Source organism: Equus asinus, chromosome 12 (genome assembly GCF_041296235.1).
Source record: "Equus asinus isolate D_3611 breed Donkey chromosome 12, EquAss-T2T_v2, whole genome shotgun sequence".
Classification (NCBI taxonomy): domain Eukaryota; kingdom Metazoa; phylum Chordata; class Mammalia; order Perissodactyla; family Equidae; genus Equus; species Equus asinus.
The window spans coordinates 65,782,471-65,803,635 of NC_091801.1; the positions used below are offsets into that span (position 1 = coordinate 65,782,471).

Genomic DNA, 21,165 nt, shown 5'->3' on the forward strand with positions numbered 1-21,165 from the left:
GGACGCCGCCTCAGCGTGGTTTGATGAGCAGTGTCATGTCCGCGCCCAGGATTCGAACCAACGAAACACTGGGCCACCTGCAGCGGAGCGCACGAACTTAACCACTCGGCCACGGGGCCAGCCCCTATTAAATGCATTTTTAACTCACAATATTTTCATCTGATGATGGGTTTGTTGGGGCATATCCCTATAGTAAGTGAAGGAAAATCTGTGTAGGTGTATATGGAAGATACATATATATCTCTCTCTCTATATATCACTTGGAGAACTATGTAATATATATCAAAATTATGTAATTGTCTATATATGCTATAACATTTGCTTATTTGTGGTATGCCTTTCTTCTAATAAGCATGATTTTGTTTTCAAGCTTGTTCGGTGGGCGGTATACCTGGTTCCAAGAAGTGGTTCTTTGCAGTGCAGGCAATATATGGATTTTATCAGGTAATGGAAGTAAAAAAAATAGTCATTGGTAAATGTCTTTGTTAATACAAAAAATTTCATGAACCCATTATTTAATGCAATCTTTTGATATGTTAGTTTTGTAGTTCTGACTGGGAAGAGATACATTTTGGTACGGAAAAAGATGAAATTGAAGATGTTCTTCAAACAAATATTGAAGAATGTTTGAGTGCTGTTGACTGTTTTGAGGAAGAAGATAGTAATAGCAGGGAATCATTATCCTTGGCTGAGTATGCTTATATGCTTTTTATGATATCTTTAAAATATGTAACATTAGATAGTATTTTAGCCATGAGTATGAAGATTCGATATTTTAGCAGCTATAGTAAGGGAATTTTAGTTAATTGAAATTTTCAAATCTTCATTTGGGAAGACATTAGGCAATTTGGGCCTTTTATTGAGTAAAATTCTTTAAAATGCAAAAATTTGTATCTGAAAATGTGTAGCCTCTTAAGCTTATGTAATTGCAAGAATCATAAAAAGTGATAATTAATATGTCGTTTTCTTAAAGATAAATTCTGCCTGATATTATACTTCAAGAGCTTGAATAGCAACTTTATTTAAGGTTGGTAACTGGCATTCAAACCAAATTATCATGTTCATTTTGCTATTTGAGGCTGAGATATATGATTTCTTCACTTTATATGCATCTTCAGCATTTCAGTTACCTTTAAAATCCATAAGGAATTTTTGAGGATGATATAGATGATTGAGTTCACTTTTAGGTTTTTTGAATTGTGGTACAAAATATAAGTTGATCCAAGTGATAGAAGTGATGATAAATTTTTTCCATTCATGAAATATTCCGTCTCTGACTCATAATTAATACCCTTCACCTTAGTCTTCCATAATACTTCATTATAAAAAACCACTTTTATTGTAGTATTCACATATTATAATTCACATATTTCTATAAATTGCTGCAGACTTTAAAAATTTCGTATTTCTATTTTCAGATCCTGTTTGTACTGATTAGTGAAGGGAGGCATTGTAGAACTGTGGGAAGGGCATTGAACCAGGGGTTAGTGAAGGTGGTCTCTGGTCGAATGCCTGGGCCAGTCCCTTGACTTCTCTGGTCCTTTGTTTTCTCATCTGGAAAGTGTTGAGATCCTTTCAGAGGATCTTTAAGGTACCTTTATCATTCCTTCTGTTTTCCCACCACTGTTAAAAGATGATGAGTATAAAAGTAAATATTTCTAGTAAGTGATCTAATAATTGTTCCCACAAGAGGGAGCTTGAAAACTATACTTTACCATAAGATGCCTTGTCTTTTAGACAATGGTGGGTTTATAATAGGATGTAAGTACCTTTATGCTATATAATAAACTATTTTGAGAAAAAAATTTCATCTTAGGGATAAAATTAATAGGTTTTGAAGAATTGGAGGAGGGCATCATATTTTCCAGTCAGGGCTGTTATATGCCATTCAGAGAAAACCAATATCCTTCTTTATTAAACGCTTCGCAACACCTTACTTTTAGGATTCAGAAAAATGTTTGTTCTATTAGTTATAATTTACATTTAATATACTAGATATAATTTAGGGAGTTTTTTTTCCTTTTTTTCTTATTTGTTTGTTTTTGGGTGTTGTTCAAAACTTGGACTCAGGTTTGAATCCTAGCTTCTACACCTCCTATTTATGTGACTTTAGGCAATTTATTTAAATTAAAGGTAACAGTAGTAGTATAGTAGTGCTTCATTGAATTGTCATGAGGATCAAATGAGATAGTGCCTCTAACATACTTAACAGTGTCTGGGACATGGATCCATTTAATTACTGTTACCTGTTATGATTGTATGTAATATGTATATGTGGTTTTTTTTCTAAGTTTCCCTTTTATTTTAGTCTATATGAAGAATCTGCGGAAAATTTGCATCAGTTATCAGACAAACTTCCTGCTCCTGGTAATAATTTATGACTGCTTTCAATAATTAGTATCTTGCTTTACACCTTCTATGAATGAGTAATAAGTTCAGTCTCTGTGCTGGTGTTCTCACTTCTAATTTTGAAATTCAAAATGAAAAATAATTTCTTAATTGAAGTTGAGACAAAACGTACTGCACTAATTTAATAAAGTACATTGCCAAGACATTATGGTTCTCTTAATTGTTTTCATTTAGTGAGACAAAGATTAGAACTTAGAAAATTAAGTACCTGTCTCTGTGTCCTTATTTAGTTATTACTGAAGAAGAATCTTCACACTGTATACCTTTATTTTATAGAGTATGTTCTATAGAACACTAGTCCCATGAATAACTCCTGGAAAAAGAAGTTCTTTAACCTGCATAATTTGGATAACATTCTTTTATTGGTGTGAAGTCACTATACTCATTATCAAATAGAAAGTTGTGCGGTAAAAGAAGCACTTAGCAATCTTTTTACTGAACCCACTTTTTTTCCAATAGTGGAAAGCATATTTTATGAAATAGTGCGTTATACTGTTCTTAAAACTGTTTTTTGTCTTAAACTAATCTTTGTGTTACTCAAGCAGCTTGCATCAAAAGCTTGGTACAATTCGACATCCACAAATATTTTTGAAGAACTTTCTTTTCTGAATATTTTTAATATTGATGGTCATTTATTAAGCAGATGTTTATTGTGTTTAGTGTATGTCATGCATTGTAGTAGGAGCTGAGTATACAGTGATGAGTAAAACATATGTGGTTACCATAAAGGACTTCATACCTCACAGTTTAATCCTTATATTCAAGATCATATTTTGGTGTAAAAGGTCCCATGTGGAAAATAACTGAATACGTTGGTAAATAAACATCAATTTTTTAAATGAAATGTGTGAAATTTAAAATATGCATTGAAATACACAGTTGTTGTTTTGGCAAATTAGAGTACTTTCATTATCAAATTTTTATCTGGCTTCTGTTTTATTTTGATTTTTATGGTGCTTCAGTAAATTTATAATTTTATAAAATTAAAAAAGATTTAAAGTTTCATGAAGTTATCTTTCTTTCTCAGGAATCAATGATGTCAGTATAATTGAATTTTCTGAGTTTTATTGTCCTTTAAAAAGAGAAGTAATTTATTTAAATATTACAGTTTTATGCTAATTCACTCCCTTTTGTATAACAAAATTAAATATAGAAAAATGTAATGAAATTGCACAGGTTTTTTTTTTCCTCTGTTCAGTATAACAATAGCATTGATGATCTCAGGAGCAATGTGTATAATTAACCACTGGTGCATAATTGGCAAGTAATTATAATATAGTTCATTGTTTTCTGGCATATGCTAGCTATTTCAAGATAACATGGCTTTAAATCAAATGATGAACATTTAAAATTTTTAAACTTCTAAAGATGTGTATTGTTTTGAAGAATTTCAGTAATTAAAGTTGAAATCCTCCTTGATCTAAATAAACATAAAATTCAATTGTTCCAGGTACTATTTTGAGATAAGTCAGATCTAACATTTTTAAAAAATTACAAAAATTCCTTTTTCTCTTTCTAGGTAGAGCAATAATAGATATACTACTGTTGCCGTCTGACAAAGATCCTCCTAAATTAAAAGACTGTTTACCTACTGTAGGAGCATTAAAACATTTAAAGGAATGGTATTCAGCAAAAATTACTATAGCAGGAAATCGTTGTGAAATGTAAGTTTCTTTATTCATATTTGATTACTGTCTGTGTTGTCTGTTTTTACAACATGCTACCCTGCTTTTAATAGACTTAGCATTTGAATATGTTATTTAATGTGATAAGATAGTTTTATGTCATAATGTGATTGGAGATTTATCTATTGAGAAGAATCTAGATTTTTCTTATTTCATACCTTGTATTTCTGATATGTTTAAGATTTTAGTAGATATTATCAATGCTGTTTTATAACTCTTATTGAGCATTAATTCTCCAAACACACTGTGCTTTTAAACATGCTTGTCTTGTCCATTGAACACCATGAGTACCATGGATACATAGATAACACTGGATTTGTAATGTCATATTTGTTTTTTGTTTTATGTACCAATATAGAAATAAATATATACTGTTGTGTTTTATGACACTTTAATAAGGATCAATTTTCTATTATAGTTTGATCCTTAAATAAGTATTCAAATGGGATTTATTAACTTCATGAGTTTTTTCGCTTAACAAGTGTTTAGGGAGCACTAACAGCAATAGATGCTGGTAAGTTAAGAAAGTGAGATTTGAGCCAGCCCTGATAGCCTACTGGTTAAAGGTTGGAACGCCCCGCTTCAGCAGCCCAGGTTTGGTGCCCGGGTTCACTTCCCAGGCATGGAAGCACACCACTTGGCTGTTGGTAGCTGTGCTGTGGTGGCGGCACATAGAAGAACTAGAAGAACCTGCAACTAGAATATACAGCTGTGTACTGCGGCTTTGGGGAGGGATAAAAGAAGGAAGATCGACAACAGATGTTAGCTCAGGGTGAATCTTTCCCAGCAAAAAAAAAAAAAAAAGACCATATCTATCTTGAAAAACCAAAAAAAAAGAAAGTGAGATTTGATCTTTTTTATTGAAATGAGGAAGAAACGGGAATGCCAAGTCATGATAGTCTGTGATAAGTACTATTATGGAATTCTATGCAAAAGTGTATGGGAACAATTTACGAGAGTTTTCCTTTTTAAGATAAGGAACTTGCATTGAGTCTGTGTGTGTGTGTGTGTGTGTGTGTGTAACTGACACATTTAAGCCAATAAATAGTTAAGAGGAAAACCTATTTCTTCATCTGTAGTATTAAAGCAATTACTCTTAATCCTTGGGAATGTTGGGATGAAATGAACGTGTGATAGCATCTCAGAGGCTGACTTAATGGGTGTTCTGTAATATTTTAAAAAGTAGATAAAAGCAGTGATATAAACTTTGCTTTTTTTCCTGTTTGTCTTGTAGTTAACTGTAATCATTAAATCTAAGTAAAATATAAAACCCTATATTTAGTTATCATAATCTTTTATTTATAGAAATTGTCAGAAAATTGCAGAATACCTTTCTGCTAATGTTGTATCTTTAGAAGATGTCAGAAACGCTATTGACTCAAAAGAGTTATGGAGGGGAAAGATTCAGATATGGGAAAGAAAGGTAAGTGGATTTCTCAATTATCATAGCTTGCAAAGCAGGCCTTTCGACTTCATTTACAACACAGATAGTTTATCTTTTTATTTTTTTTATTAAGATTATGATAGTTAACAACCTTGTGAAATTACAGTTGTACATTATTATTAATCATGTTGTAGGTACACCACTTCACCCTTAGTGCCCTCCCCCCACCCCCCCCTTTCCCCTGGTAACCACCGATCAGTTCTCATTTTCTATATGTTAATTACCACCTGTGAGTGGAGTCATACAGAGTTCGTCTTTTTCTGTCTGGCTTATTTCACTCAACAGAATACCCTCAAGGTCTATCCATGTTCTTGTGAATGGGACGACTTTGTCCTTTTTTATGGATGAGTAGTATTCCATTGTATATACACACACACCATATCTTCTTTATCCAATCATCAGTTGATGGGCACTTAGGTTGCTTCCATGTCTTGGCTATTGTGAATAATGCTACGATGAACATAGAGGTGCATGGGACTTTTGGAATTGCTGATTTCAGGTTCTTAGGATAGATACCCAGTAGTAGGATGGCTGGGTCATAAGGTATTTCTATTTTTAACTTTTTGAGAAATCTCCATACTGTTTTCCATAGTGGCTGCACCAGTTTGCATTCCCACCAACAGTGTATGAGGGTTCCTTTTTCTCCACAACCTCTCCAACATTTGTCACTCTTGGTTTTGGATATTTTTGCCTTTCTAACAGGTGTAAGGTGATATCTTAGTGTAGTTTTGATTTGCATTTCCCTGATGATTAGTGATGATGAGCATCTTTTCATGTGTCTATTGGCCATCTGTATATCTTCTTTGGAGAAATGTCTGTTCATGTCCCCTGCCCATTTTTTGATTGGGTTGTTTGATTTTTTGTTGTTGAGCTGTGTGAGTTCTTTATATAGTATGGAGATTAACCCTTTGTCGGATAAATAACTTTTAAATATTTTTTCCCAATTAGTGGGCTGTTTTTCTGTTTCAATCCTGTTTTCCATTGCCTTGAAGAAGCTCTTTAGTCTGATGAAATCCCATTTGTTTATTCTTTCTATTGTTTCCCTCGTCTGAGGGGTTATGGTGTCCAAAAAGATTCTTTTGAAACTGATGTCAAAGAGTGTACTGCCTATATTCTCTTCTAGAAGACTTATTGTTTCAGGCCTAATCTTTAGGTCTTTGATCCATTTTGAGTTTATTTTAGTGAATGGTGAAAAAGAGTGGTCAATTTTCATTCTTTTACATGTGGATGTCCAGTTTTCCCAGCACCATTTGTTGAAGAGACTTTCTTTTCTCCATTGTATGCCCTCAGCTCCTTTGTCGAAGATTAGCTGTCCACAACACAGATAGTTTAAATGAATCTTAATGAAATGTACCTTCTAAAGGTGTTCTAGAATAGCACTATCTAAAGAGAACTTTCTGTGATAATGGAAATACTCTATCTCTATGTTAATGCAGTAGCCCACTAGCTTCATATTGCTGCTGAGCAGTTTATATGTGACAACTTCAATGCGAGAACTGAATTTTTAACTTTATTTTAATTAATTTAAATTTAAATAGTCACTGTGATTCTGTTTTGGACACTGCAGTTCTAGAATGTAATATTCTTTAAAAACATAGAATTTGACATTAGTTATGTTTGTGTTGTTTATCCAAGCTGCTTTGTTTTATTGCATGTGTAAGCTGCTTAGAATGTATTCTGTTACCTGTAATACCACCTAGGTGATCTCTGCCCTCTACTAACCAGTTCTTTGATTTTAAACAATTTTTTTTACCCTTACTAGACCCCAGATTTCTCAGCTACAAGATGAGAATACTAGCTTAGTTGGACCCTTCTAATTTTAAATTTCTATGGGGTTCCAGGTCTGTTTGGCATCTTTTACTATGAATGAATATGTTTGGTGGTTTTTATAAGTTGTGTCCATGTTGAAATAAGTCTTCCTAATATTTTATATCTTTGTGTCTTTACATATTTTTGTACATAGACAAAACTAAGTTTCTTAATATTTGTTCAGGGTGACATGGGAGCATGAGTAGGCCTTTGAGTTCCTATAAATTTTTATTGCACTAATTACTAGACCTTTTTCCCCTTTTTTAAGTCACCCTTAATAGTGGTTTAATTAAACCTATAAGGCGACAACAGTAATTCTTGTGGCTGGGTCCTTCTTGTTGGTTTGAATGCTGTCTTTCTTATCTTGGGAAGGTAAAGTCTGCAGGTAAACCCTTTCTATGAGTGATTTTAATGTACACAAACCATGTAGGCACCTGGAAGAGTGCAGGATACGATTAGCTGGGAGAATAGCTTTTGCATGTATTTTCTGAAACTGCATGTTTACAGACAGACAAATAATGGCAGAGTTCTTTTCATATGATTCTTTTGTTCTTTTATGAATAGGAAATTAAATGTCCATATCTCCATAGGATGCATTTAAAATTTGAAATCACTTCTTTGGGGGGGAATAGCTCTTAGTCTAGAGGGATTGTAGTGATTAAGGACGTAGATTCTAGAGTTCAACTGTCTGCCTTCAAATCCCAACTCTGTTTCTTGCTAGTTTTGTGTGACATGTTGGATGATTAGCCTCCTGTTGCCAAGTTGTCTTCATCTGTAAGACAGGGATAATAATAGTTCCCACCTCATAGATTCTTATGAGGATGAAATTTTTTAAAGCACAGAGTCACTTCTCAATAAGTGTTAGCTATCATTGTCGTTACCATTACAACTATCAGCACCCCTACTATTACTACTTCTGCAGGAATTGATCTTTTTCAGTAACTTATGTTGAAAGCAAACCGTGTGTGAAGCGCTGTCGTAAGGATCTAGTGGTGAATAAGACATACAGGTTCTGTTTTTGCAGAACTTTCAGACTGATAGGAAACCAGGCAGAAGTATACGTAAAGGAGGTTGTTTGGTTCTGTGGTCGCATAGGGTGCTTAATATACTTTTGTGAGCTGGTGAAGGGCCAAGGAGAGCTCTTCATGAAAAGTCCATGTGTAAGTTGACATAAGAAGGATGTGTCCATGTCTGGAAGAACCACTCTCTGAGCTGAAGAAACGAAAGTAAATTTACATATGGTTTTCCTCTCAACTTTTACGTTGCAATAAGATGTGTTAATCTTTGTCACTTTATTCATGATGTCTGTAACTGCGTTCTCTTGGTTTCTTTTCAGTTTGGATGTGAAATTAGTTTTCCTGAGTTTTGTTTAAAGGGAGTCACACCTAAAAATTTTAGTACATCTAATTTAAATACTTGCTTTCTTGCCAAAAAGATGATATCATCAAAGGATAAGAATATTTTGCCAAAGGTAATCTATGTTTAATTTATTTTGCAACTATCCATTCATGCATTTTTTGTTCCTATATGTTTGAATTCTAAATTAACATTACTAACATATGTGCTTAAGCGTGCTCACTTGCGTAACTTTTATTATAATTATAATTAAGTGCTTAAATTATACTGTGGTAGCACCATTAAATGTTGGCAAAACGATCACTGTTTTAGAATTTTTAAAAAATGGAATGATCCTAACCTTAGATCAGCATAGGCCTGAAACTACCTTTTGTTTGGACTTGCCTGTGTGACCTTTCTAAGACTCAGTTTGGAGAGAGTTTGATACAGTGGAAAGAGAACAGGCTTTGATGTTAGGTCAGCCTGCATTTGAAAGCTGACTTTGTTACCAATGAGATAGCATAACTTTGTGTAGGTGATTAACTTATTTGTGAAATGGAGGCAATAATAACAGACTTATCTTACAAAGTTATTATGAGGGTTAAATGAGGTAAGAGATTAGGATCCGACGTAGGCTATAGTACTTGACATGCTTCATTTACAGTTTAAGAAATCTTAGTTCTTGTCCCACATCTCCATAGTTTTCTTCTTAAAATGCAAGTAATTATAAAGTATAATAATTAAAAAGGGGTGATTGCTTTTTTTCCACAATGGAAAAATAACATAAGAAGAGGTATTTACATAGAAGAACTTTAAAAACTCACTTTTAAAGACCCAATTCAAGAATTATGCGAAACATAATGGTCATAAAGTTACAAGGATGTCAGATTGGTGGGTAATATTTTCTGATCAAAGGATAGTACAGAAAATGTCATATTTCTGATGTGAACACATTTCCCAATAGTTGTTCAGAATTGCTTACTTTAAGTAACTTACCGTGGCCATCTTTCACAGGAATATTAAGTTCATTTCTAAAGATTACAATCATAAGATTGATGACCTCAACTTCTCTTCTTTGGTAGCACACCATTCTTTTGGTAGTACACCATGAATAATGTATCTAATTTTTGCTGCTATTGAAGAGAGTCTTAGGGTACAACCTCTTCAATAAATGCAAGTCTCTGTGTCTCTATATATACACACATAATTACATACACATATACATACTATATAAACACACACTGACATACACATATCGTATATGGTGAAATTACTCAGCTTTCTGCAAGTTTAAAACTTTGCATAGTTTCCTCATGATGCATTCGCTTTCCTTTGCCCTTCTTATGAAGCACTCTAGTCCCAACTTGAAATACCTGCCCTTCACTACCTCACTCTCAGTTTAGTTTTAGGCTCTCCCCAAAGAAGTACTGCAATTTTGTTTCCCTAAGTTGGGCTTTCTTTGTTAATTAGCACTCTTGACTTCATTAGTTCTCTCTTTAATTTCTTCAATATTTCCTCCAAGGATTTTTCTTTTTTTTTAATCTCAGCGTACCACTCAACCTAAGTTCATCCTGGAGTGTCTTTTCTTTCTTTTTCAGTCTTGCAGACCCTCTTAATTCGGTTCTTCAATGTCCTAGCCTCTGGGGTCATCTGTCTGTCTTGCTGCAGATAAATAGGAAAAGTTGAGAACTCTTGTCTTCTGTTGCTTGCTTCCTTCTATACTCATTTTCTCCCTGGTGGCTCTTTCCGCTTACTAAGAAAGCTCCATGTCTGTCCTCTACTCTGACAGATAGAATTGAAACAGAGGAAATTCTTGTCTGCTATAGAACGTTAAATGTTTGCCTTGTATAATGTGTAAATACCTGCTTTTAAAGATCCAGTTTAAAGTTTTGAACCCTAGAAGTTTTGAACTAATTTGTTCACTTTCATTTTATTTATAGTATTTAAAGTATTACCTAATTTTAATTTCTTTTTTAGGTTTTCCATTACTATGGCCCTGCTTTAGAATTTGTGCAGATGATCAAATTATCAGATCTACCCTCCTGCTATATGACAGATATTGAATTTGAGTTGTATCCTTTCGTTTACATGTTCCTTTTAGATTACATTTTCTGTGTCAGGTAGAATATTTCCTGGTACTACTCCACATTTAGGTATTTGACTATGCTGTTTTTTTAAAAAAAAAAAAAATAATATTCTCTGTCCTTTTCATTGCCATTGTTTTAAGAGAAGTTCTACAATTTGCAAAAAAAAAACCTCTTTCAAGAAGTATTATATTTATGCTTCTAGAAGAAGCAGAAGACTTCTGATATTGCTACTCGTTGAATATGGAGGAGGGAGGGAGAAATGTTAGGAGTCTGTGGAGAACAGGTTACAGTATATAAACTGAGTAATTTATGTGCCTCTGAAATGTTCAGATGTTTCTCTTGTCCTCAGCAGGATGGATACATAAGTGCCAGGCCACTGTATCTTATTATATGTTTTAAGTAAATATGAATGCTATCACATATATCTGCAAATATTCAACATATTTTAAACTCTCTTTTAAGAAAATGTATCTAAGAATTTTTAGAAATACACCTAAGAACAGAACATTTTGTATATAAGGAAATAGTTGTTGGCTGGAAATGGAACACGAGCATAGTGTTGTTGAATTTTTGTTCAGAAGCTATGATTTTATAAATCTCTTGTTCTGATAGTTTATAATAATACTATTCACAGTAGCACTATTGTTGGTATATTTTCAGAATTAGGAAAATAATTATTCTTAAGGAAAGGAGTAATTGTGAATTCCTACGGTTAAAATTTTTCATAAATGGATTTAAGCACCTTGTGAATTGGAGAATCAAACTTATTTTAGGAAGTAGAATTGTTTCACACTTACCATTCTGTCCCTTCTTTAACTCCTTAATACAGAGCGTTGACGAAAAATAACACCAGACAGAATTCCATGTTGCTGTTCGAGCAGATTTCTTCTCTGTGTGGCAAGGTATAGATAGTATTTTTTTTAACTTAACATTAACATTTTTTTAACTTAGCATTAATGTTTTTTTAACTTAACATTTAAGGATGTGTGAAAAAAGGGAATGTCGTTTGTTAATCTGTTTTTGCATGATGATTCGGTTTCTTTAATATAATTTTGGCCCTAATTCATTTTAAGATACTTTGGACTTTTCATAATAACTCCAAAGTCCTCTGCAGACATGAAGTGATATTTTGTTTTTAGAAGAGATTTTCAAAAATAAGCTTCATGATTGGTAATTGCTTTAAAGTTTCAAAACTTTAGAACACAGTGGATTTTGTTAACCTACTCCTTCAACATGTGGTTTCAGTTCTGTGAGAAGATTTTTATATGCTTGCATTGTCTTTTTCATGGTAGGACAGGTGGGTGGAAGTGAGAAAAATCTCTAAAGCTTCACTGAATTATCATTTGTAAGTTTTCAGTTTTTCTTTCTTAATTCTGATGATGTTTACGAGAATTGTAGCTATTTCAGTAGTTACGTATATATATACACATACATACATGTATATAATGATGAGATAAAACTGGTATATTTAAAATAGTTTTTTAACTACAACATAGCAAATTTTAAGTGGAATCACCTATCCAAAGTCAAGTACAGTTTTAATAGGAAAAACTAAAAGTGTGCTTTTCTTTCTAGATATTTGTTCAACTGCTATGTTTCTATGAAAACAATTTTTAGTGTACAAGATATTCATTGGCAATATTTACATAACATTTTCTTAGTGTTTAACAACAAATACACTATTATCAAATAATCCTGCAGGGAGAAAAATGATTATTATAATTATAGTTTCCCCATGACACTATAATCATATCTTGGTTATTCTTCCCTTAGAAACTTAACAAAATAAGGGAAGTACCATTTTGGTGTTAAGATGCTTGGCTATATGGTAGCTTAAAATTTTGACTTTCAAACTTTTTCCCCCATGAAATTAATATTTTGAATATATAAAGAGTATGCTTATTTCTATATGTTAATTAAGAATACATAAGCAAAAAATAATAAATAGCCAAAGTGTTTATTTGATGAAATAGCCTTTGAAGGAATAGCCTGAAGTATATTAGCCTGTGTTTTTATCCTCTAAAGAATACGTAGTATGCTAAATTTTAAAATTTATCTTTTATTATCCAACATGTATCCTACTATGTGCCAGGCACTGTACTAGATAGTGGAGACCCAGTGATGAATTGTACAGATGAAGACTCCATCTTCCTGGAACTTACAGTTTGGTGTGAAAAGTAGAAAATAAATAGTAAGAACTATGAAGAAAATAAGCAGACTAAGATAGAGTAATAGGGTGGAGGACGTGCTTTAAACAGATTGATAAGATCATGCATCTCTACAGAAAGATGCACTTAGAAGTTCTGTGAGGTAGTATAATAATAATTTTTAAGAAGCAGTAACAATAAAAAGTAACTGTTCCAATTTTAACCCAAGTAGCTAAGCAGTTCTCTGTGTAACCCTATCTAGTCACCTAATCTTTTGGGAAATGAGAATATCCTTTGTCATTAATCATCTCACCTATATTATCAAATAAGGGAGGGAAGGGATATGTTAATGGTAGAAAGTCTCATGTCCAAGAGCATGTACTTCAGAGGACTTGAGTTTCAGCCCTAGCCCTGCTGCTTGTGGCTTACAGCTTTTTAAATTGTAAACTGGAAATCATAATCCCTGTTTTACTTATTTCAAATTTCAATGAGTTGTAATGAAAATCAAATTGGAGTGTATTTTATAAACTGTAAAGTATGATATAAATGATGGTTTGATGGTTGCTAATTTTTATGTCTTTGAAGTTTATGTGGCCCAAACGATAGACACATATGTGAAACATTTTCCTGAAATTTATAAAGCTCTAGATATCCTCTAGATATTTTGAAGATATGATGAACTTTTTAGGAATTGGTTTTATAGATCATGTTTCAAGTCAAAATCAGACATATACCTATAATTTGTTTAGCATAGATATAAAGTAATCCTTAATCCATCCATCTAGTTATTGAAGAAGGGCAACACTAATCCTTGAAGCAAGCTAAACTATTGATTTCTATTGATATCATGTTTTCAATTATTTTGTTTTAAATTTGTTGTATTGTCATTTTTATTGCTTCTTGGACAATGACTATAAAATACTAAAATATGCTTTATCAGTAAGGGACACACAAATGGAACTATATATATGTTTCCACTTTAATGTGGCAAAAGGATAATTTTTGGAAACAGGCATTATATAATTTAGCTAATATGTCACTAAATGTGAAGCAGTTTATTTTTTTACATTGGATCATAATTAGTCTTTCACACTTAAAAAAATAGTTTTGAATTGCACGCTCATTTCTTGAAATAATTCTAGAGCTTTATAACTTGGTTTTCATTTATTTATTCAACAATTTGTCTTCGGTTTTTTTTTTTTTTTCGGACTGCCTGCTGTGTGCCATGTGCTCATTTCAGGTACCGGAGAGAATAAAGTGGACAAGTCCCCTCCTTGAGATGCTTTCATAGTGCTGAAATTCTAGTGATTTATGTGATCCTGAAACTACTTCTGAGCTTAAAAAAAAGTTTGATTAGCTCCAGAATAAAAATAAAAGCCTTTTAGAGTAAAGCTTATTTTATTAGATTAGAAAAAGACAAGTTAGAATTGTTAGGGAATCATGATATCTATTAATCATATGGCCAGGAAATATTTTGTTTTTGAAGAGGAGAACTTGCAGGGCTAGAAATGTGATTGCCATAGTGCCTGCCTGTTCAGGGCGGGGCGGTTTGCCAACTGAAAAGATGGAGTCAAAGTTTTGAAACTCAGTTTTGAAATGTTATTTGGCTTTTAAATTCTGGAGATGGAATGTTAACCTAAAAGGATGGTCCTCAAATCTGTCAGTATGTCTAATGATTAGTGTATGAGTGAGAATGAGTTATCAAATCCAAGTTTGTTAGGAATGCAGTGTAAGCAATTGATGTATATTTATTTTGTAGGCGAATTATAGCTTTTGGGATTTAGAAATGTTTATTTTTGTACTTATAGCAAATGTTTAACCAAAAATAGGCTGTTTTGAAAATGTGACCATTTCCTTGGCTGATGGGTCAGGAGACATTTATATCAGGCTGTAAGTTACGCATTGAACTGCGTTTGGCAGTTCTAAATTGTTAAGCTGTAACTATAACTGTAACAAGCATGTAATTGTTCAGCTATAACTGGGCCCTGATCTGGCATACTCATGTTATAACTTTGTCTACCATTTGGGCCAGATGGTTTTGTCATGCATTTTGGGCTATGAAGTCTTATTTATGCAAGAATGAAAAGCTAGGATTTAGTGTTTAGAAAATTAAACATATATCTTTTATACTTAATGATTATTTACCATTGCTACATGTTTTTATTTTTAATGTCTAAAGCTTGACTATGTAAAATACATCTACCTTAAAATATAAAAGTTATGTCTATAATAATAAAGAAAAATAAGCCTATCTAATTTCACCTTCATTTTGCTCCTAATATACTTATTTTTATATCTGATATGAATGCATAAGTAAAAATAATAAATAGCAATTAAACTAGCACATTAAAGTATTAATTAACATACTAAGTTATATCTCTTAAATCACATATCTCTTGTAACCCATCCATCTACATAGGACAGTTAAAAGTGATTTTGCATTAGATTGAGATCTGTGGCAAATGCCCTGCCTAAATTTCCCCCTCATTTTTTTTTAAAAAGGTATTTATTGAGATGTGCTGATTGGTGTAGCTTAAACAACAACATTTCTGAAATAACAGGCAAATTACAGCTATTAGAGTTGCAGTTTGTTTTATTCAGTGCTTAATCAAACTGAGAATTTACCTAAATATATTATGGTGGTGTTTGGGGAACAAACATTTAATAAGCATCTGTATGCCCAGTCGTGGGAATACAAAGAAGAATAAGTTGAGTGTGTTCATAAATCAGTCAGAAGCTGCTGTATGCTTTCTTGTGTATAATTCATGGTTTCTCTGCATTTGATACTTATTAGCATTAAATCTGTGATTTCTAGGAACAAAATGTTTGAAATTGCCTTCAGATGTATTCTAATTTTGAAGCCAGAACAATAATCCACCCAGTCAAAAGGTTATAAAATTATGGCTAAATATGACAAAAATCTTTTGATGATAGAATTCCCGGCCTCTTATTAGGTTGCAGATATACAAAGAAATTATACCGACAACCTGAACTTGAAGCAGATATCGTGAATAACAAGGTTTTCAGAGATATATAACTCAGTGGAAAAGGGATGCCTGTAGTTTTGAATCCCTTTCTCTGTTTTTGTCTGTTTTTTGGTGCTTTTTTTTTTGTTAGCAGAGGTGGGCCTTTTTTTTTTTTTTTTTTTATAGTGGAGTTGTTGGGAGAGAGCATTACTAAATACATGTGATATACATGAAATGAGTGGAAAATTGCCAGATGACACTATTTAAGGATTAATCCCAGTGTGCAGTCACTAAAAATGTGTTGTTTTATCCAGGTTGGTGCTCTTTTTGTATTGCCATGTACCATTAGCAACGTACTTATTCCACCTCCCAACCAACTCAGTTCAAGAAAATGGAAGGAATATATAGCAAAAAAGCCTAAGATGATCAGCGGTAAGTAGTAAATGTTTAAGTTGTTTTAATGGTGCGACGTAGATAATGTATTTATCAAATTTGAAATGGGGACAACATTTCTTTATGAGAAAATAATATTTATTATTACTTATTAAAAAGGACCCACATCATTTTAACATTTTTTTTATCATCTCTAACAACCTACTATCACATAAAGTATATACAATCTTATTTATTCAAAAAGTATCAGTGACCTAAAGGCAGAACTTTTGGTTAATTAGATAGCTAATTATATTGAGCATGGGTTTCTTAGAGACATTTGAGGAATAAAATTTGTGAAAATAAAGTGGTTAATTTATTATATGGTACATTAAAAAAACAAACTTATGATTATAATTTTCTAAAGAAATTAATGGAACTTATTTAGCAGCTTCATTGTATGCTATGCAAGTGTTCTAAGTACTTTAGAAATACTGATTCATTTAATTTTTATGATAACCCTATAATCATATTTTTATACCCATTGAATAGATGAAGAAGTTGGGGCTTGCAGAATTTACGGTGCTATTAACTGGCAGAATCTTGGTTCAAATCCTGGCCCTGCCAGTTAATAGCTCTGTAACTTCCTAAGGATGTGAACCCAGGTGCTGTGCTCTTACCCCCTGCAATGTGTTGCCTCCCTTATAATCTGTTACATTCAGGATGTTGTTATAGAAATGAAATCCTAATTTCTGTTATAAAATCAGATTATTTAGATCCTGCCCCAGTGGCCTAGTGTTTAAGTTCAGTGTGCTGCTTGTTGGCAGCCCAGGTTCGGTCCCTGGGCATGGACCTATACCACTCATCTGTGGGTGGCCATTCTATGGTGGCAGCTCACATACAAAAAGAGGAAGATTGGCAACAGATGTTAGCTCTGGGCGAATCTTCCTCAGGGAAAAAAAAAAATCAGATTATTTAGATCCAAACTCTTGGGGCTGGCCTAGTGCCGCAGCAGTGAAGTTTGCACGTTCCGCTTCGGTGGCCTGGGGTTTGCCAGTTCAAATCCTGGGTGCGGACATACACACCGCTTGTCAAGGATGCTGTGGCAGGCGTCCCACATATAACATAAAAAAATAAATCCAAACTCATTTCATGAGGTAATTGTAGCTCAAAATGTTAAAATTACCTGCCCAAAGTTACATAGCCAAAGTGTGCTATTTCATACTTTTTTTTTTCAATTGGGCAATTATTTGTTTAATTATTTTTGAGCTTATAGTTAGGTTCTGTGACCTATGATATGATGGGACTAAGAATTGGATCTGAAACATATCTACCCGGATCGTTCTAGAAGAAATCTCTAGAAATACTCCAGAGCAGTAGAATTCTGAAGGAAACAATTTTAAAATTAGCAGTTTACACAGTACTATACAGGAAATAGATGAGAGACTGAAATCTATTTTAGCAAATGTTGAATTCAAAAAGCAGGTGATATGTCCGTGGAAATTTAAATCTAGCGTTTGAAATTTAGATCTGTTCTCTCTAGAGAGTGGTCAGGGCTGGAGGTTTAGATTTAGATTTTACCAGCTGTTTTGTTTATTTTGTAACAAACCACCCTAAAACTAAGTGTCTTTAAAGTGGCACTTTATTTGCTCATAGTTCTGCAATTTGAGCTGGGTTCAGCTGGGTGGTTCTCTGCCAGTCTCCCCTGTGGTCACTGATGTCGCTGCATTGAGCTGGTGGACTCTTGGGAGGTTGGGCTCTGCAGGGATGCAGGGACAGCTGTCTGTCTCTCTCCACTAGTCTCAGAGGCTTCTCCTTGCCACACGGTTTCTTTATATGATCTCTGTAGCAGGTCAGCTGGAATTTTTACACGGTGGCTCATGACTCCAAGACGTATAAAAGTTGAAGCTGCCAGGACCTTTTAAGGCTTAGTCTCAAAACTGGCCCAGTGTCACTTCTACTGTATTCTGTTGTTTAAAGCTACTCACAAGAATGACCCAAATTCAAGAGGGAGGTGACAATACAAGGATGTAAATACCGGAAAGCCACCGAAGTAAATACAGCCGTGGCTGTATACAGGTAATAGTTGAAGGTTTAGGAGTAGTTGGAGAAACCATGTAGACAGTATGACTAGAGAAGAGAGCTAAGGAGAAGGTCTTTAGAAATACCTGAATTTAAGATAAAAGTGGAGGAAAAGTCAGGAAATGAGATTTAATAAATGGTAAATGGTTGGAAGACCGTGGAGGGTTATAATCCTTAACATCAAAATCAGAATGAAAAGATAGAGAGTATTGGTGCAAGGTGTCAGAAATAAAGGGGAATCAAACTGGCTCCTTCCATTTGAGGAAGTAGATGCATGGTCCTTTTCTTTGTGAAATTTATAGTCAAGTGAGGAAGGCAATTTGAAAAATCATTATAAATCTAATCTGTTAAGCTGACAGTGTGAAGATGAAGTGGAGGATACTTCCAGAGTGTATGACCTAACAGCCTTAAGAGTCAGGAGTGCTTCCTGGAGGAAGAGACATTGTTAATATAGCTTATTGCACTGTACTGGTACATGAGGAAGCGCAACTTTAACCCTTTTCATCTCACAGGGGATAAGTGTCTACCTGGTGATTTTGGCAAATGCTAAAACAAAATCAGAAATAGATTTGCTGGGTGGCAATAGAGTCAGTTGCACTTATACTACATGAAATCATGGGATATTATTTATCCATTTCTCAACATGACCTATGTTTAAGACTTGTGAATATGAATTGAATATTAACATTTTCTAACTAAACCTGAGTATATTCTGGACAGCCCATTATTTATTTTTCCTCTTGTAACTTTTTCCAAAGTAATTTTTTGATTTAGAATTTACTCTTAACTTGGGTGGGTTTTTTTTTTTCGTGATTTTTATTGCAACTTTAAGAAAATACTTCACCGTGTGGCTTGATTAGATTTTTTTAAATTATCACCTCTTGAAATTTGAGGATTAATGTTGGTAACTTCTGAATAATAATAAGACACATATCACATGACAATCTTCGAAGCCAGATTGTTGATTACTGATTAGGCTGTATCATTAAGAGCTGATTAAACTGACACTTTACAGTATTTTTTTTTTTATCTTAGAAGTAGAAACAATCAAGTTGGACAGTTGATTATTAAGTTCTCTTCTACCCGTAACCCTTTCTGTAGTGGCAATTCTTTATTTGTCCCATTGGCAGAACTTTTGTAAAAAAGAGTAGCCAAGTTTTAGTTAGTGTAAAAGTTTTTTTTTTTTTTTTTAAAGATTGGCACCTTGGCTAACAACTGTTGCCAATCTTCTTTTTTTTTTTTTTTTTCTGCTTTATCTCCCCAAACCCCCCACCCTGTACCTAGTTGTATATCTTAGTTGCAGGTTCTTCTAGTTGTGGGATGTGGGACGCCACTTCAACGTGGCCTGACGAGCGGTGCCATGTCCGCGCCCAGGATCCGAACCCTGGGCCGCCGCAGCGGAGCGCGCAAACTTAACCACTCGGCCACGGAGCTGGCCCCAGTGTAAAAGTTTTAATAGCTCTTTTTTTTTTTCTGTGTGTGTGTGTGTGTGTGTGTGTGTGTGTGTGTGAGCAAGTAACCAGTTATTTAATAAGAAGTATTTCTAGAGAGACAAAAAAGAAAATAAGGTTAATGGTGGGAGCAAATCATAAACCAGTTTCTGAGCCCAGGCAGCAGCCAGTCAAAAAGATTCTTAGCTGTCAGAGTCAAAGGATTTTTTGCAGTTTCACGTGTCTCTGATGATGTCATCGGGTGTTTAGGTATCCTTCTGTGTGGCTTACACAGCAGCAGACGTGAGTCTCTCTTACATCTGTGTCTAGTCTTCCGGCTTCAGTTTGCAAGGCTTCAGGAAGAAGGCAGGTTCAGTTCTCAGTGATTCCAGGTAGGATTGCTGGAATCCCTGTAAACAAGGTACCAGACCAATATTTCCAAGTAGCTTTATTCCAGAAAGTCTTATTCCTCAAAAGCTGTCATCATATCTGAGCCTGTATGTTTCTCTCAAATATGACATTCCAGTCAAAGCCTCGGTAATATAACCAACGTTTCTAAATGTGTCAGTTCTGGAGTCTGGGAAGTCCAAGATCAGGATGCCAGAAGAGTCAGATGAGGGCTCCCTTCCGGGTTGCAGGCTTCTCCTTGTTTCCTCACATGGTGGAGGGGCTAATAGCTCTTACATAGGAAGACTTCATATCCCATTCATAACGCCACTACCACTCGCCTCTCTCGCTATGCCAGGTAAGATATCAACTATCAGATCAGCCTCCTAAATCAAAACTCTGTTCCCTATAACCGACTGAATCATGCCCAGCTGTTCTCTGCTGTTGCCCTGCGTGCCCCTGTCCTCCAAACTAACTTTGTACTGGTTCCTAACACTATTCCCTGATTTTATTCCGTTATGATCTTGTTAGTCAGTCAGTCAGTCATACTTCTCATTCATGTTTTTGAAGGTTGAGTAGCTACTGTGTAGTAGTGATGAGCAAGACAGACTTGGCTCCTCCTCTCCTGGAATTTATACCATAACATAGAAAATAGATATTGAGAAGTAACTCTAAGTCTTATTATGATATTCTATTCAGTAACAAGCAACTGAAAGCAATCCCCAAGAGATGTTATGTGAAAAAAGCAAGGTGTGCAAAGGTGATTATGCTACCATTTCTGGTAAAAACAACACCTCAGGGTGTGTGTAGGTAAGCATTTATACATATTTGTTTGTATATGCATTAAATATTCAGTTTTTCAACAGAGTTTTTGTTGGGCACCTACAATATACTAGGCACTGTTCTACATGCTGGACCAGCAGTAAACGGAACAAAGTCCTCCTTGGGGAACTTCCATGACAGTGGAGCTAACAGGTTTGGTTCTCCCCCAGATAGCCATATAGCTGTGTCT

At 34.2% G+C, this 21,165-nt stretch overlaps 1 protein-coding gene across 1 annotated transcript in view; it reads left to right on the forward strand.

Moving 5' to 3' along the window:
* The window catches only part of MTBP (MDM2 binding protein), an 85,457-nt gene that overhangs the window by 6,119 nt on the left and 58,173 nt on the right, over positions 1-21,165 (forward strand). The window contains exons 3-11 of the mRNA XM_014855295.3: positions 371-444; positions 541-692; positions 2,309-2,367; positions 3,929-4,073; positions 5,400-5,517; positions 8,684-8,818; positions 10,660-10,754; positions 11,599-11,671; positions 16,197-16,314. Coding sequence (XP_014710781.1) covers positions 371-444; positions 541-692; positions 2,309-2,367; positions 3,929-4,073; positions 5,400-5,517; positions 8,684-8,818; positions 10,660-10,754; positions 11,599-11,671; positions 16,197-16,314 — 969 coding nt within the window. The remainder of the gene's footprint in view (positions 1-370; positions 445-540; positions 693-2,308; positions 2,368-3,928; positions 4,074-5,399; positions 5,518-8,683; positions 8,819-10,659; positions 10,755-11,598; positions 11,672-16,196; positions 16,315-21,165) is intronic.